An 18,591-nucleotide genomic window follows, 5' to 3' on the forward strand; every position below is an offset into this window, starting at 1 on the left:
TTGTTACACAGATAAACAACATTACTCCTCTCCATGTTACGGATAGTGGCTTGTCCCACAAATGCACACATGAATTGGCAGCTATCAACCCATCCCTCTCAGCTCTCCTGAAGATATTGTTACATTTTATTTACTGAAAAATACACAGATCATCCTTTATCAGTTACAGATATTACTGTTCAAAATGTCCTTCAAATTGCACTCTGTTGCTCAGCACTCATCTCCTCTTCACGACTAATATCTAGCAGAGTCAGCACTCTGTTTAGCCTTCTTTAGTTCAACAAAGAACTTGTTTTGGCCTCCTGGAACAAAAACCTTCAGGGTTGCTGGATATTTAAATAATTCAAAACTTGTATGTGGATAGAAAAAGATCTTATTTCCATTATATTCTAAAGGTCCTTGTTTTTCCTTTGCTTGTTTTGCTGCCAGTTTTAAAATCTTCTCTTCTACTTGATAACGAAGAAATTTAACCAGTATTGGACGTGGCTTTTGATCTGGTTGTGGTCCAAGTCTTAAAGCTTGATGTGTTCTTTCTATCTCAATATCTCCCTGAAATCCTTTGACTCCAAGACTTTGTGGGATCCAATGTTACAAAAATTGTCCAATATCATCTCTTTCATCCCCTTCTTTAAGTCCAACAATTTTTATATGATTTCTTCTACTAAAATTTTCTAAAGCATCCAGTTTTTGGGCTATATGATCTTGAACAGTAGTAAAAGTAGTTTGCATATTCCCCATCTGACCTTTAATTGATTCAATTTCAAATTCTGTTCGTTTAACTCTTTCTTCCATCTCTTCAAATCTTTTTTGCATATTCACCACTACTTACTCTACATGTTTAGTTCTAACTTCTGATTTTCACATTAAAGCTCCAATTTGCTTTATTTCCTTCATTGTTGCCTTCATTTTCCTATCCAAATCATACATTCTCAAAGACTTAACAGTTTTATTTTTTCTAACTTTTAGCTGTCTGCTGGCTCTCTCTGATCCTTCTTCCATTTCTTCTTCTGATTGTACAACCTCCTCAGAATCACTAGAATTTGATTCTTCTTCTGTTTCTTCTTGTTGCAGCAGTTTGTATCTGCTTCCTTCTTCCAGCGTTACTCCTGTTTTATGCATTCTGCGCATGCGCTCAGGAATGCTTCTTCCTTCGGAATATTTTGAGTCATCCCAACCACGGACTTCTTCAGATGGATCGCTACCTTTGGAACAGCTCCTGGGTCCATCTTGTTGTAATTTTTGCTGTTTTTCTTTTGAGCCAGCAGCAGCTTTATCTTTTTTTTGGAGACATCTTTAGTGTCTTCTCTGTTAGTTTAAATGCTATTTTTTTTCCTCTTTTAACACTTTTAAAAAAACTTTTTTCGGGAAAGCTAGGTTCTCCAACCTGACGCAACACCATCACATGACATGCCCAAATGGCTTCTTTCTATTAGCCCTATGTGCTCTATCCAGTTTTTAAAAAATTTTTATTTATTCGTTCAAAAAACAAATAATATTAGACGTATACAGCAATTAAACATGAACATGAACATTTTTTTTCTATATATATATATATATATATAGAAAAAAAAAGAAGAACCCCCCCTTCAGCCAACTCTCCTAAGGAGAGCCATAAAAAAAGAAAAAAGAAAGAATATTTTAAAGAATTAAATTTACATCTTAAAATCTAATCAATATAAATTGAAATGTAAATATTCCGAGTATAACAGCCACTTATTGATAAAAAAATTATAATTATCATGCGAAACATGTAATTTTTCCATTATTAAACAATTTTTTTATCTCATTATGCCATCTATTAATATCAATCATATTTGTATCTTTCCACGTACTAGCAATACATTTTTTGCCTACGGATAAAGCTAAATATACAAAAGTAAGCTGGAACTTATCTAATCCCAAGCCTTTCAGAGGTTGCAAACTACCCAATAAAAATACCATTGAATCTAAAACTATTTTAATCTTATACAGATATTCTAAAAACAAATGAATTTTCTTCCACAAAGATTGTATATGTATACATGACCAAACAGCATGAAGAAAAGTTCCAACCGTATCACCACATCTAAAACACAAATCTAATTCATTAAAACCATATTTTTTAAATTTTCAGGTGTCAAATATAATTGATGTAAAAAGTTGTAATTAATCATGGCATAACGTGCATTTATCAATCTAGTTACACTATCATAACAGATATCTAACCAATCCTCTTCAGAAAAAATAAAACCAATACCCGCTTCCCATTTAATTTTAGATCTATCCCAACCCTTTTTAACCATACCATCCTGTAATATTTGATACATAAATAAAATATACCCCTTCTCTGGTACCTTCATAAGAAGTCTCAAATTTAGTCATTTTAGGTAAAATCATATCTCTACAAAACATACATTTTATCAAAGATCGAATTTGATAATAAAGAAATAAATAATTCTTATCAATACCAAAATCTTCCCTCATCTGATTAAAAGATAAAAACTTACCCTCTTTAAAACAATCTCCCAAATTTTTCACACCTTTAAATCTCCAATGCAATAAACTTTGATTATGTATTGAAAAATAAATTTGATTATTATACAATGGAGTCAAAGCCAATAATTTACCCCTAGAACCTATCATTTTATTTTTCTTTATCCATAACTTCATTAAATGTTTTAGTATAGGCACATTATATTGTTGTTACAAATTTATATTCCACCTAAACAAAAATTGATGTATTTCAAATTCAGAAATACTTGCCATCTCAATTTTAGCCCAACTAGGAGGCCGTACCAAATCTATTAATGAGCTAATAAATTTAAGTTGGGCTGCCTCATAATAATTTTGAAAATGTGGTAAACGTAATCCCCCTAACTTATATTTCCAAGTTAATTTATTCAAAGCTACTCTCGAAAATTTACCCCTCCATAAAAACTCCCTAACCATTATATTTAAATCTCGAATACGGAATCGATTGAAACAGATATTGTATACTTGGAAAGATATTCATCTTAATTGTATTTATCTTTCCCACTAAATTAATAGGTAAATCTTTCTATTTAATCAAATCAGTTTTAATTTTTTTAATTAACGGGGCATAATTTAATTTATATCAAGATTGATAATTAACATGCAAAATTATACCCAGATATTTAATTCGGTCAGTCCACTTCAAATTAATAATATTCTTATAAACTGAATAATCTCCTTCACTTACCACTTTTTTCCGTTAACTTTATATCCAGAAAGACATCCATATTGTATTAAAGATTCCTTCAAATGCAAAAGTGACTGAGCTAGATTTGTTAAATACACCAATACGTCTTCAGCAAATAAATTAATTTTATACTCCTCATCTAAAACTTTCATATCTTGTATCTGTGTATTTTGTCTTATCAACTGTGCTAAAGGTTCAATCACTAATGCAAACAAAGCTGGTGATAAAGGACAACTTTGACGAGTTGATCGAGTTAACTTAAAAGATTCCAAAATCAAACCATTCGTCAATACTCTTCTTCTTTCTTTGGCTTTGCTTTGCGGATGAAGATTTATGGAGGGGTAATGTCCACGTCAGCTGCAGGCTCGTTTGTGGCTGACAAGTCTGATGCAGGACAGGCAGACACGGTTGCAGCGGTTGCAGGGGAATATTGGTTGGTTGGGGTTGGGTGTTGGGTTTTTCCTCCTTTGTCTTTTGTCAGTGAGGTGGGCTCTGCGGTCTTCTTCAAAGGAGGTTGCTGCCTGCCGAACTGTGAGGCGCCAAGATGCACGGTTTGAGGCGATATCAGCCCACTGACGGTGGTCAATGTGGCAGGCACCAAGAGATTTTTTTTTTTTAAATTTTTTATTTTTCACACCATAAATCACATTAGCCATGATACACATTTTTTCTTTTTCACACATATACAGTGACTTTTTCTCCCCCCCCTCCATCCTCCCAAACCACCCCCCCACCACCCCACCCTCCCATCCATTTTAGGTATACAATCTAGGTTACATTAAACCAGTCAGACAATGTTGTCATTCAACAAAAATACACCAGAAATTCTACTGAGTCCATTCTTTTCTTTCCTTCTCCTTCCATCAACTTAGGTAATGATTGTCCCCGGTAGGTTTTCGCTATTGTATTTAATGTAAGGCTCCCATATTTGTTCGAATATTTCAATATTATTTCTTAAACTATATGTAATTTTTTCTAATGGAATACATTTATTCATTTCTATATACCATTGTTGTATTTTCAGATTATCTTCCAATTTCCAGGTTGACATAATACATTTTTTTGCTACGGCTAGAGCTATCTTAACAAATCTTTTTTGTGCATCCTCCAAATCAATTCCAAATTCTTTGTTTTTTATGTTACTTAGGAGAAAGATCTCTGGATTCTTTGGTATATTGTTTTCTGTTATTTTATTGAATATCTGATTGAGATCTTCCCAAAATTTTTCTACTTTCTCACATGTCCAGATTGCATGAATTGTTGTTCCCATTTCTTTTTTACATCGAAAACATCTATCAGATACTGTTGGGTCCCATTTATTTAACTTTTGAGGTGTAATGTATAGTCTGTGTAACCAGTTATATTGTATCATACATAGCCTCGTATTTATTGTATTTCTCATCGTTCCAGAACATAATTTCTCCCATGTTTCCTTTTTTATCTTTATATTTAAATCTTGTTCCCATTTTTGTTTAGTTTGACCATTTGTTTCCTCATTCTCCTTTTCTTGCAGTTTAATATACATATTTGTTATAAATCTTTTGATTAACATTGTATCTGTAATCACATATTCAAGGTTACTTCCCTCTGGCAAACTCAAACTGCTTCCTAATTTATCCTTCAAGTAGGATCTCAATTGGTAATATGCCAGCGCTGTATCTCCAGTTATATTGTACTTATCTCTCATTTGTTCAAAGGATAAGAATCTACTTCCTGAAAAACAATTTTCTATTCTTTTAATCCCTTTTTTTTCCCATTCTCTAAAGGAAAGGTTATCTATTGTAAAAGGGAGTAACTTATTTTGCGTTAATATTAGTTTTGGTAATTGATAATTTGTTTTATTTCTTTCTACATGAATCTTCTTCCAAATATTGAGGAGATGATGTAATACTGGAGAAGTTCTATGTTGTACCAATTTTTCATCCCATTTATGTAATATGTGTTCAGGTATCTTTTCCCCTATTTTATCTAATTCTAATCTCGTCCAGTCTGGTTTTTCCCTTGTTTGATAAAAATCTGATAGGTATCTTAATTGTGCGGCTCTATAATAATTTTTTAAGTTTGGCAATTGTAAGCCTCCTTGTTTATACCATTCTGTTAATTTATCTAGTGCTATCCTCGGTTTCCCCCCTCTCCATAAAAATTTCCTTATTATTTTCTTTAACTCTTTGAAGAATTTTTCTGTCAGTTGTATTGGCAATGCCTGAAATAAGTATAATATCCTTGGAAAAATGTTCATTTTAATACAGTTTATCCTTCCTATTAGTGTTAGTGGTAAATCTTTCCAATGCTCTAAATCGTCCTGTAATTTTTTCATTAGTGGATAATAATTGAGTTTATATAATTGGCCGAGATTTTTGTTTATTTGTACACCTAGGTATCTTATTGCCTGCATTTGCCATCTAAATGGAGATTCCTTCTTAAATTTTGAGAAATCCACATTATTCATAGGCATTGCTTCACTTTTATTTACGTTTATCTTGTAACCCGACACTTCTCCATATTCCTTCAATTTCTTATATAATTCTTTTATTGATAGTTCTGGTTCTGTTAAGTACACTATAACATCATCCGCAAATAGACTGATTTTATATTCCTTGTCTTTTATTTTTATTCCTTTTATATTATTATCTATTCTTATCAATTCTGCTAGTGGTTCTATAGCTAACGCAAACAATAAAGGTGATAGTGGGAATCCCTGCCGCGTTGACCTGCTTAAGTTAAATTGCTTTGATACATGTCCATTTACTGTCACTTTCGCTAACGGTCCCTTATATAATGCTTTAATCCAATTAATATACTTCTCCGGTAAACTGAATTTTTGCAATACTTTGAACAAATAATTCCAATCTACTCTGTCGAAGGCCTTCTCTGCGTCTAAAGCAACTGCTACTGCAGGTGCTTTATTTCCTTCTACTGCATGAATTAAGTTAATAAATTTACAAATATTGTCTGTTGTGCGTCTTTTTTTGATAAATCCAGTTTGGTCTAAATTTACCATTTTCGGTACCTGCTCTGCTAATCTGTTTGCTAATAGTTTAGCTATTATCTTATAATCTGTGTTTAGTAAAGATATTGGTCTATATGACGCTGGTGAGAGTGGATCTTTCCCTTGTTTTAGTATTACTGTAATTATTGCTGTTTTATATGAATCTGGTAAGCTTTGTGTTTCATCAATCTGGTTGATTACATCCAGGAGGGGCGGAATTAATAAGTCTTTAAATGTTTTGTAGAATTCTATTGGAAATCCATCCTCTCCTGGTGTCTTATTATTTGGTAATTTTTTTTATTATCTCTTGTATTTCTTTCTGTTAATTTATTTTGTTCCTCTATTTGTAGTTTTGGTAGTTCAATTTTAGTCAAAAATTCATCTATTTTCCCTTCTTTCCCTTCGTTTTCAGTTCGGTATAATTGTTCATAGAATTCTCTAAAGTTTTCCTTAATTTCTTTTGGATTTTCTGTAATTTGTTTGTCTTTTTTCCTTGATGCCAATACCATTTTCTTAGCTTGTTCTGTCTTAAGCTGCCATGCTAGGATTTTGTGCGTTTTTTCACCCAGTTCGTAATATTTCTGTTTTGTCTTCATTATATTCTTCTCTACCTTATATGTTTGTAATGTTTCATATTTTATTTTTTTATCCGCCAATTCTCTTCTTTTAGTTGTATCTTCCTTCATTCCTAATTCTTTTTCTATATTTACTATTTCCCTTTCTAACTGCTCTGTTTCCTGATTATAGTCCTTCTTCATCTTGGTTACATAACTTATTATTTGCCCTCTAATGAATGCTTTCATTGCATCCCATAGTATAAACTTATCTTTCACTGATTCCGTATTTATTTCAAAATACATTTTAATTTGTCTTTCAATGAATTCTCTAAAATCCTGCCTTTTAAGTAGCATGGAGTTTAATCTCCATCTATACATTCTTGGAGGGATGTCCTCTAACTCTATTGTCAATATCAAGGGTGAATGGTCCGATAATATTCTAGCTTTATATTCTGTTTTTCTTACTCTATCTTGCATACTAGCTGATAACAAAAATAGGTCTATTCTTGAGTATGTTTTATGTCTAGCCGAGTAATATGAATATTCCTTTTCTTTTGGGTGTTGTTTCCTCCATATATCCAAAAGTTGCATTTCTTGCATTGATTTAATTATAAATTTGGTTACTTTGTTCTTTCTGTTAATTTTTTCCCAGTGTTATCCATATTTGAATCCAAATTCAGGTTGAAATCCCCTCCTATTAGTATGTTCCCTTGCGTATTAGCTACCTTCAAAAAGATATCTTGCATAAACTTTTGATCTTCTTCGTTAGGTGAATATACATTAAGTAGATTCCAAAACTCCGAATATATCTGACATTTTATCATTACATATCTCCCTGCTGGATCTATTATTTCCTCTTCTATTTTAAATGGCACATTTTTACTAATTAATATAGCCACTCCTCTTGCTTTTGAATTATACGATGCTGCTGTTACATGTCCTACCCAATCTCTCTTTAATTTCTTGTGCTCCAATTCAGTTAAGTGTGTTTCTTGCACAAATGCTATATCAATTTTTTCTTTTTTCAGTAAATTTAGCAGTTTCTTCCTTTTAATTTGGTTATGTATTCCATTAATATTTAAAGTCATATAGTTCAACGTAGCCATTTTATACTTTGTTTATCTTCCCTTTCCGTTTTTCCATCATTACCTTTCCTCCTTTTCCATTTCTGTTTTCTTATTTTAAACCCTTTATAAGACAACATTCCTAAAACGTCAAACATTTTCCTTATTCTCCTGTTTATAACTTCTTTAGCCCCAATCTCCCCTTCCCCTCCTGAGTTGTCCTTTATCCCTTGTCGGACAACCACATCTCCCCTCTCCATTTGGGTTTGCGAATTCACTCGCAAGTGTCAACTGATTTTGCAGTGACCGCTATTCCCCCCCACCCAGCCCCCCCCCAGAAAAGATTTCCCTTTTCATATGTAACAAAGGTCACTCTTTTAATTCCCTCCTTATTCTCTCTATTCCATTACCTTCCCTTATTAATTCTTGTCTATACTATCTATATTTTCCTCTAAGTACAGATACATTCACGTATGCACATTATACCTATACACTCTTATACCTCTTTACCCACATACATATCAATCGTGATCATTTTTACTCTCATTACACGTCTTCATCCCTCAGTCTATTTTGTAATTGTTCTGCAAATTTTCGTGCTTCTTCTGGATCCGAGAATAGTCTGTTTTGTTGTCCTGGAATAAATATTTTCAATACCGCTGGATGCTTTAGTATAAATTTATACCCTTTCTTCCATAAAATCGCCTTTGCTGTATTGAACTCCTTTCTCTTCTTTAGGAGTTCAAAATTTATATCTGGATAAATGAAGATTTTTTGCCCTTTATACTCCAGTGGCTTGTTGCCCTCTCTTACTTTTTCCATTGTCTTCTCCAGTACCTTTTCTCTTGTAGTATATCTTAGGAATTTTACTAAAATAGATCTTGGTTTTTGTTGTGGTTGTGGTTTAAAGGCCAATGCTCTTTGTGCCCTTTCTATTTCCATTTCTTGCTGTAGTTCTGGACATCCTAGGATCCTAGGGATCCAATCTTTTATAAACTCCCTCATATTCTTGCCTTCTTCATCTTCCTTAAGGCCCACTATCCTTATGTTATTTATTCTGTTATAATTTTCCATTATATCTATTTTCTGAGCTAACAGTTCTTGTGTCTCTATAGATTTTTTATTAAATTCCTCTAATTTCTTTTTTAAGTCCTCTACCTCCATTTCTGCTGCTACTGCCCGCTCTTCCATCTTGTCCATTTTCTTTCCCATTTCTGTTAAGGTCATATGTATTTTATTCATTTTCTCTTCTGTTGTTTATTCTTCTTCTTAAATCATTAAATTCCTGTGTTTGCCATTCTTTAAATGACTCCATGTATCCTTTAATAAGAGAAAGTAAATCCTTTATCTTGCCTTTCCCTACTTCTTCTATTTCACTGTACTCTTCCTCTTCCTCTTCTTCTTCCTCTGGGTTGGCCATCTGTTGTTTCTTTGTTGCCCTTTTCTTCTCTTCTTTCTTGTTTCCATTGTCTTCTGTGTTCTCTTCTTGCTGCAGGTGTTCTGCAGCTGTCATTGCCGGCTGTGGAGATCGACTCCCCAGCTGGTCACCCCTCCCGTCGGTGTGTTTTTTGCATGAGCATGCGCGGTTGCGCACTTTTACTCGGCTCAGTGAGCCATTTTTGTAGTCCAATTTCTACCGACCTGAGGGAGCGGGTTTCTCTCTCCACCGCGGGCCTCTTTGAACAGGTAAGGCCTTCTCCTTCTTCCTCCGTTGTCTTCTCTTCCTCTCTTCTTACCGTTGATTTCGATTTTTCTTTTTTTGTCGCCATCTTCTTTCCACCTTTATACTCACATTTCTTTAACTTTTATTTCTGTGCCTTTGTGTTTTCCTTTGTTTTTTCTGACTTTTCTGGAGAGGGCTGGAGTTCACCGTCCGGCCACTACTCCATCACGTGACTCCTCCCCAACCAAGAGATTTCTTTAGGCAGTCCTTATACCTCTTTTTTGGTGCACCTCTGTCACGGTGGCCAGTGGAGAGATCGCCATATAACACGATCTTGGGAAGGCGATGGACCTCCATTCTGGAGACGTGACCTGCCCAGCGCAGTTGGATCTTCAGCAACGTGGATTCGATGCTGTCGGCTTCTGCCATCTCGAGTACTTCGATGTTAGGGATGAAGTCGCTCCAATGAATGTTGAGGATGGAGCGGAGACAACGCTGGTGGAAGCGTTCTAGGAGCCGTAGGTGATGCCGGTAGAGGACCCATGATTCGGAGCCGAACAGGAGTGTTGGTATACGCTAATCTTTGTGAGGTTTTTCAGTTGGTTGTTTTTCCAGACTCTTTTGTGTAGTCTTCCAAAGGCGCTATTTGCCTTGGCGAGTCTGTTGTCTATATCGTTGTCGATCCTTGCATCCGATGAAATGGTGCAGCCGAGATAGGTAAACTGTTGACCGTTTTGAGTTTTGTGTGCCCGATGGAGATGTGGGGGGGCTGGTAGTCACGATTGGGAGCTGGCTGATGGAGGACCTCAGTTTTCTTCAGGCTGACTTCCAGGCTAAACATTTTGGCGGTTTCGCATAACAGGACGTCAAGCGCTGAAGAGCTAGAGCCCTAATCCAACCAATAAAAGAAGGACCAAACTTAAATTTCTCCAAAACTTTAAACAAAAAATTCCATTCAACTCTATCAAATGCTTTTTCTGCATCTAAGGATATCACCATCGGGTGATCTAAAGATTGTCGAAATCTATTAATCAAACTAATCACGCGCAAAATGTTATCTGAAGCATATCTATTCTTTATAAAACCTGTTTGATCAATATGAATCAACTTTGGTAAAAATTTAACCAATCTATTCACTAATATTTTAGCTATTATTTTATAATCTACATTTAACAACGAAATTGGTCTATAGGAAGATACTTTCAAAGGATCTCTATCTTTTTTAGGAATTACTGTAATTAAAGCACGAGAACAAGACTCAGGTAATTCATAATGTTCTCCAACTTGACATAATACATCCCCAAACACTGTAGATAAATCATCATAAAAATTTTTTATAAAATTCAACCGAGAATCCACCAGGCGATTTACCATTCGGCATTTCCAGCATAGCCATTTTAATTTTTGAATCAGTAAATTGTTCTCCTAACTCCTGTATATCTCCATCCTCTAATATCGGTAAATTCAGCTGTGATTAAAAAAAAGATCAATCGATCCAGTTTCCTGTTTTCCTTCAGATGTATTTTACATTTTATAAAATGAATAAAATTCATGATTAATCTCACGAGATTTATAAGTAATAAGAGAATTTCGTCTAACAGCATTAATAGTCGGGGGCATGGCAAGATGGCGTAGAGTCTAGACGTGTAATCTCGACCTCTCTGGCTGGACTTTTAAGTACCTGTTTTTTAACCTTTTCTTTTCAAGTTTAAACTTCTTAAATTTTAGTTTAAAGTATTAAGGAATTATTATGGCCATAAATGGTGAAAAGTGCAGAAGAAGTTACATTTTCGAAGTACTGAAGATTTGGGGCCTAAACAAATTGCTACAGCCTCAGGTTTAATTTCTTCAGTGCCTAAACTACAAAGACTGCCTATGGGAGCTGAAAAAAAAGTCTACTACTCACCAAATGAAGGATAGCGCTGGAATGACCCGTTCTCTGGAAGAAGGTGCGTGTTCCCATGTAGGGGATCCCGATTTTGGCAGCCTGCTGATTTTAACGGAGGGAGCACACAGGAAGACGACTCCATTGTCTGAAACGTTTCTGGCAATGCTTCAACCTGAAGATTTCAACCTCTTCCGTGATATTTTTGAAAAAACGAGCTTCGGGGGGAGGCCAGCGTTGACCCCCTGAGGAAGTCAGGGTGCCGTCACTGGGAGTCCAGACCCGCAGTAAGACTGTTAAAATGCCTTTTGTTGAGTTGCAGCAGGAGCTGCAGTTACCTGGTTCTGCCACTATGTTAGAGAAAGCAGGGCTGAGCTTTTCTGAATTACAATGTAACCAGTTAAATGCTGTCATTCAGCCTATAATGAATGAGTTGGCTCAAAGGATAAGTTCAGAATTGAATACAGTTAAAACACGTGTAGAGGCATCTTGTGAAGATTTTAAAAAATTTCAGTCTGCTTTTTTGGAATGTCAACAAGTGGCTTCTAATACAGAAAAAGTGTTGAAGGTTGAAAAATCCGTTATAGAATTGCGAGAATGTGAGAAGGAGTTAGAGAGGAAAATAGACTATTTGGAGAATCAAAGTAGAAGGAATAATGTGAAAATTGTCGGTTTGCCAGAAGGTATGGAAGGACAAGATCCTCTTCGTTTTTTTACAGATTGGATCCCACAAGTATTAGGGCAAGAATTTTTTTCTGAAGGCTTGGTATTGGAAAGAGCTCACAGAACTTTAAGGAGATCACCTTTACCTGGTCAGCCACCGAGACCTGTAATAATTCGGTGTTTAAATTATTTGGATAGAGAAGCAATACTTCGACTGGCGGTGCAAAATGCGAGAAAACGAGAAACTCCGTTATTGATTCAGAATAGCAGAGTTTTTTTCTATTCTGATTTGAGTCAAGAGGCCATTCAACGTTGACGTCGATTTAATCCAGTTAAAGAAGTTTTGTGGCGTTAAGGTTATAAGTCTACTTTTCGCTATCCGGCAGTGTTGAAGGTGTTTCATGGAAACTATCAATCTCAGTTTTTTTGAGGATGATCATGAAGCAATGATTTTTGCTGATTCATTGGCTGATATAAGAGGACAAAGACGTAGTCCACCATTGTCTCCTAAAGAAAAATCTGGTTGTTCTGGAAATATATATAGATTGAACTTCAAATAAATGGGGATGGGGGTGAGGGAGGGAGGGAAGGGAGGGGGGAAAAAGGGGGAGAAATCGACACTGTATATATTTAAGAAGAAAAATGTCTGTATGTATCTTGGTCAATATGGTTTATAGTGTGAAAAAAAAAAGAAATGGAAGAAATGTGAAAAATGGGAATGAAAAGAGTCCAACTTCTTTTGAAATGGGACCTTCGAGTTTGGAACCTCTTGGATGAATAGCAGAATCTTCTTATTCTTATTTTACTTTTTATGTTATTATGATATTTTGAGATTTTTTTTGTTCGGCTGGGGAGGAAGAGATTTGTTCTAGGCTCTATTAGTCATCAGCCACTGGTGGGTGATCCACACCCAAATTTTGTTTAGGGATTACTAGCGTTTGGTAGTTTTTTTTTGGGGTGGGGGGGGGGTTTGTTAATTTTTTTTTAATTTTATCTAGCTTTTACTTTATGATTTTTTTTCTCCTATTGGAGGGCCTATATATGATGATTTGAGTTTTTATATAAAGATATTATTGGTCTTTAGTAATATTAGTAGATATGTTAAAGTTGAGGTTTGCTACTTTTAATGTTTGAGGTTTAAACAGTTCAATTAAGTGTAATGATGAGGGACAGCTATGGTATTGATAAGAATTCTTTGTTTCTTTATTTTTAAATTTGATCTTTGATAAAATATGTGTTTATTAGCGATATGATTTTATCTGAAATGACTAAATTTGAGATTTTTCTTATGAAGGTACCAGAGAAGGGTTATATTTCATTCATGTATTAAATATTATAGGATGGTATGGATAAAAAGGGTTGGGATAAATCCAAATCTGTATAAGATTAAAATACCTTTAGATCTGATAGTATCTTTATTGGGCAGTTTGCAACCTTTGAAAGGTTTGGGATTAGATAAATTTCAACTTGCTTTTGTATATTTAGCATTATTTGTAGAGAAAAAATGTATTGTTAGTGTGTGGAAAGATACAAATATGATTGATATTAATAGATGGCATAATGAGATGACATACTGTTTAATAATGGAAAAAATTACATATGTTTCACGTGATAACTATAGCTTTTTTATTAGTAAGTGGTTGTTATATTCAGAATATTTACATTTCAATTTATGTTGATTAGATTTTAATATGTATGTTTAATTTTTCCTTAATATTTTTTTCCTTTCTTTATGACTCTCCTTAGGAGAGCTGGCTGAAGAGGGGGAGGGGGAGTTCTTTTTTCATTTTTTTTCTATAAAATATAACGTTCATGTTTTTGGTTTATTGTTGTATATGTTATTTACTATCTGTATTTTGAATTAATAAATAAAGTTTAAAAAAAAAGCATTAATAGTCCTCGATATCTGTTCTTTCTTTAATTGCCACGCTAATACCTTATGTGCTTTCTCTCCCCATTGTTTAGTCCTATTAATCACACATTCAAATTGATAAGATTGCAAAGTATTATATTTCAATTTCAGCCTAGATAATTCTATTTTCTGATCTTCTGTAGCATCTTTCTGAAATTCCTTTTCTAACTCATCGATCTGTTTCTCTAATTCAAGATTCTGATTTAATCGATTCTTTTTTATTTTAGAAGTATAACTAATTATTTGTCCTCTCAAATAGGCTTTCATAGCATCCCATAATACAAACTTACTTTGAACAGAATTAGAATTTTCTTTCAAAAAAAATCAATTTGTTTTTTCAAAAAATCAATAAATTCCATATTTTTAACAACATTGTATTAAATCTCCAATGATAAGCTATTTGAATTTTTTCACAAGTTTCATATGTAAAATATAACAGAGAATGATCTGAAATCACCCTACTTTTATATTCCGCTTGTTGTATTTTCCCTTGTAAATGTGCCGATACTAAAAAAAAGTCAATCCTTGAAAACAATTCATGTCTAGATGAATAAAAGGAAAAGTCTTTCTCTGTTGGATTAAGACATCTCCAAATATCTACAAAATTAAGATCTTTCATCAATTGCTCTATCCAGTTCAAGTCCATTTGAACCTCTGGATCCACTTTTGAAAAAATTGAACTGCATTAGAGCCCTCAAAATTTTCAACAAACCCGAAAATCTTCATATTATTCCTGTGACTATGATTTTCCAATATATCAATCTTTTGTAAAAGTTCTTTCCTTTGCACATCCCAAGCCATAACAGAATCTTCCATTTTATTAACTGTATCTTTACAAGTTGCTCTACTTCATAACGATAATCTTGAATGTCATCTTCAATTTTATGGACTTGAATTTTAACTTTATCAACAGCTTCAGTATATTTTGTCATTTCTTCTTTAATATTTTTCATTTCACTCTTGACATATTCAAATTGTACTTTAACATCACTTCTGATATAAATTGCAAATCCATATGTTTACACATTAACTGCATTTGGCTGATAATTATAGAGGTTTGTTCACGCACTTCCATATCTTGAGTTCTGGCTTCAGGATATCTGAATTGTGTAGCTTAAATCCTTTGAATCAGTTAGGCATCATCTTTTTCATATTCTGCTCCTGCTCCCTCCAATTCTTCATAAACTTTTTCTTCTTTCTCTTGTCTTGATCTTCATCCTTTTGTCCCTCTGAATCGCTGGCAGATGATCCTGATTCAACATCTAGATGAATCAATGGCTGGGTCTGACTATCAACACTAATAACCGCAACCTTTATCGATTCAGCTGTTCCCCATAGGAAAGCAGGTTGCTCCATTATGCGCATGTGCACCTGTGACGTCTGCAGTTCGATCGTCTTCTTCTGGACTCCAGTGCCATCTTTACTGGCTCCCCAGAGAGATGGTGGTGGAGACATATGAATCTTTGCCGTTGTAGCACGAGTGGCTCTTGGAAGAGGAAGAACTTGAGCTTGAGGTTGTTAAACTCTTTAGCAACTGTTTTGTTAATTATTTGAATCTTTCCTTTTCTTGTAGCCATAGTATATCAATTGGTAAGTAGATCTCAAAGTTTTTAAATTTAAGAACAATTTAAAAAAATAATTTTTAGTCAGGTTTTGTTTCATTCTGCCGGGAGAGACGTATTTTCATGTCTCCAACCAAAGCCATCATGCCACATACTTGTATTCCACTTGAGAAAATAACTCATAATCTATGTAATAAGTATAATTTTTTTTAAAAATATGGAGCCCATATTTACAATCTGTTGGTTTGAAAATTTGAAAGACTCTCTGAAAGCCATCCTGTTGGTAACCCTCAGCTCTATTATTATTTGATTTGAGACATAATTCTTTTTGACATTCTCCTGACATTTTTTTTCTTTTCTTTGATATTTAAGGAAGCGTTGGTGGGTGGGGGGTAGGAGGGATGAGGGGGGTTTTGTCCGGTCCCGGAGATTTATCCACCTTTATCTTTTTCAACACAGCCATCACTACCTCCTCGGTTATCATTATATGCTTCATGATCTCCCCACTATTTTTCTTTACTTCAAATGCTTCAATAATTTTTTCCCTAGTGAATACCGAGGCAAAAAAATCATTCAAAATTTCCCCCATTTCCTCTGACTTCTCACTCAGCCTACCCTCGCTATCTACAAGGGGTCCAATTTTATCCCTCACTAATCTTTTACTTTTAATGTACCTAGAGAAACCCTTTGTACTTCTATAAGTACATTTGTACTTATTTTTAAAAAAGTTTTATTGAATATGTCTACATGGATGTGGTTTTTTTAAATTCTTAAATAAAAAGTTCAAATAAAAAGTTGACTCATTGAATACTAAGTCACCCACTTGGATATGTCTTGCTATTTGCAGATAGGACATACCTAGGCAATTTTCCATGTTGTCAGAACAATGCCAGCTCTGTAAATATACTGAAGTAGAGGAGCAGCTAATTCAGGAGCCCAAGCCTGATGACACAAGTACTATATCTCAGTTCCCATAATCTTTGATGTATCTCGTGTTCTAATACATTTCTTGACAATACATCGACTTATGTCTTATTGTACTGGTAGAATGAAAGACCCAGCCTGGCACCTCTAACATTTAGAACTTGTCCATCTTGTTCAACAGTGCTTCTTTCAACAGTATTTTAACACAGAGCAGCACTAAGTTATCAGCTGAGGGAGCACTGTAAATGTTAATTAGGTGAAGGTTTCCTTGTCCATGTATTAACTTTGTGAGATCAAGAGTCAATATTTAGGACACCCAAAACCACTCATTCCCATTTTTATACCATTGTACTGCCAGCTCCACTGGTCCGTTCTGTTGGTGGGAGAAGTCTGTGGTAGAGAAGTGTGCCATCTTTTTGTTAGGTATTATTTGGTGATTATCATGACGTTATTCTGTTGCTTGAAGACTCTGTGACATAGCTTGCCTCATCTGAAGTCCCCAGCAACACTTATCTCAGCAGGGAGCTGAGAATTTGAAGGAGGACTACAAGGAGTGTAGAAGGAATCTTAATAAAGAAATTAGGAAGGTCAAAAAAAGGCACGAAGAGGCTTTGGCAGACAGAGTAAAAATAAATCCAAAGGGTTTCTATAGGTATATTAAAAGTAAAAGATTAGTGAGGGATAAAATTGGACCCCTTGTAGATAGCAAGGGTAGGCTGAGTGAGAAGTCAGAGGAAATGGGGGAAATATTGAATGATTTTTTTGCCTCGGTATTCACTAGGGAAAAAAAATATTGAAGCAGTTGAAGTAAAGAAAAATAGTGGGGAGGTCATGAAGCATATAAGGATAACCGAGGAGGTAGTGATGGCTGTGTTGAAAAAGATAAAGGTGGATAAATCTCTGGGACCGGACAAAATATTCCCAAGGACACTCAGGGAGGCTTGTGGACAGATAGTGGGGCCATTAACAGAGATATTTAGGATATCACTGGCTACGGGGGTAGTGCCAAAGGATTGGAGGGTGGCGCATGTGGTTCTGCTGTTTAAGAAAGGGTCCAAATGTAAACCTGGGAATTATAGGCCCGTGAGTCTGACGTCTGTGGTGGGCAAGTTGATGGAAAGTGTTCTGAGGGATGGTATTTACAAATATTTGGAGGTACAGGGATTGATAGGGAGTAATCAGCATGGTTTTTTCAGGGGTAGATCATGCTTGACAAACCTGATTGAGTTTTTCGAGGGGGTTACAAAAAAGGTTGATGAAGGGAAAGCTGTGGATCTATTTAGACTTTAGTAAAGCTTTTGACAAAGTTCCCCATAGGAGGTTAGGAAAAAAGGTGGAGGCATTAGGTATAAATAAGGAGGTAGTGAAATGGATTCATCAATGGTTGGATGGGAGGTGTCAGAGTAGAGGTAGAAAATTGTTTGTCCAATTGTAGGCCGGTGACTTGTGGAGTTCCTCAGGGATCGGTCCTGGGTCCACTATTGTTTGTTATATATATTAACGATCTGGAAGTCGGGGTGGAGAATTGGATAAGCAAGTTTGCGGATGATACAAAGATTGGTGGTGTTGTGGACAGTGAGGAAGATTACCGTAGATTAAAAGGTGATTTATGAAGGCTGGAGGTGTGGGCTGAGAAATGACTGGTGGAATTTAATACAAATAAGTGTGAGGTGTTATTTTTGAAAAGGCAAATCTAAATAGGTCATATGCATTAAATGGTAGGCTATTGAGATGTGCAGAGCAACAAAGGGATTTAGGAGTTATGGTAAATAGTACCCTCAAGGCTGATACTCAGGTAGATGGTGTGGTGAAGAAGACATTTGGAATGTTGGCCTTCATAAATCGGAGTATTGAATTCAAGAGTAGGGAGGTTATGATGAAATTGTACAAGGCGTTGGTGAGGCCAAATTTGGAGTACTGTGTACAGTTTTGGTCACCAAATTATAGGAAAGATATAAACCAAATAGAGAGAGTGCAGAGAAGGTTCACGAGAATGTTGAAAGGATTTCAAGGTTTGAGTTACAGGGAAAGGTTGTGCAGACTAGGGCTTTTTTCTCTGGAGCGTAGAAGATTGAGGGGGGACTTGATAGAGGTGTTTAAGGTTTTAAAAGGGACAGACAGAGTAAATGTGGATAGGCTTTTTCAATTAAGAGGGGGAGATTCAAACTAGAGG

General features: G+C 35.0%; 1 protein-coding gene across 7 annotated transcripts in view; it reads right to left on the reverse strand.

Annotated features, from left to right (window-relative positions):
* ern2 (endoplasmic reticulum to nucleus signaling 2) overlaps window positions 1–18,591 on the reverse strand; it is a 158,816-nt gene that overhangs the window by 65,801 nt on the left and 74,424 nt on the right. Inside the window, exon 2 of one of the 7 annotated variants that reach the window (XM_069906039.1) lies at window positions 3,200–3,255. The exons of the other annotated variants lie outside the window; for them this stretch is intronic. Within the exon in view, the coding sequence (XP_069762140.1) occupies window positions 3,200–3,239 (40 nt within the window). The 5' untranslated portion in view covers window positions 3,240–3,255. The remainder of the gene's footprint in view (window positions 1–3,199; window positions 3,256–18,591) is intronic. 7 annotated transcript variants of the gene reach the window in all.

Source organism: Narcine bancroftii, chromosome 12 (assembly GCF_036971445.1).
Source record: "Narcine bancroftii isolate sNarBan1 chromosome 12, sNarBan1.hap1, whole genome shotgun sequence".
In the NCBI taxonomy this organism is placed as follows: domain Eukaryota; kingdom Metazoa; phylum Chordata; class Chondrichthyes; order Torpediniformes; family Narcinidae; genus Narcine; species Narcine bancroftii.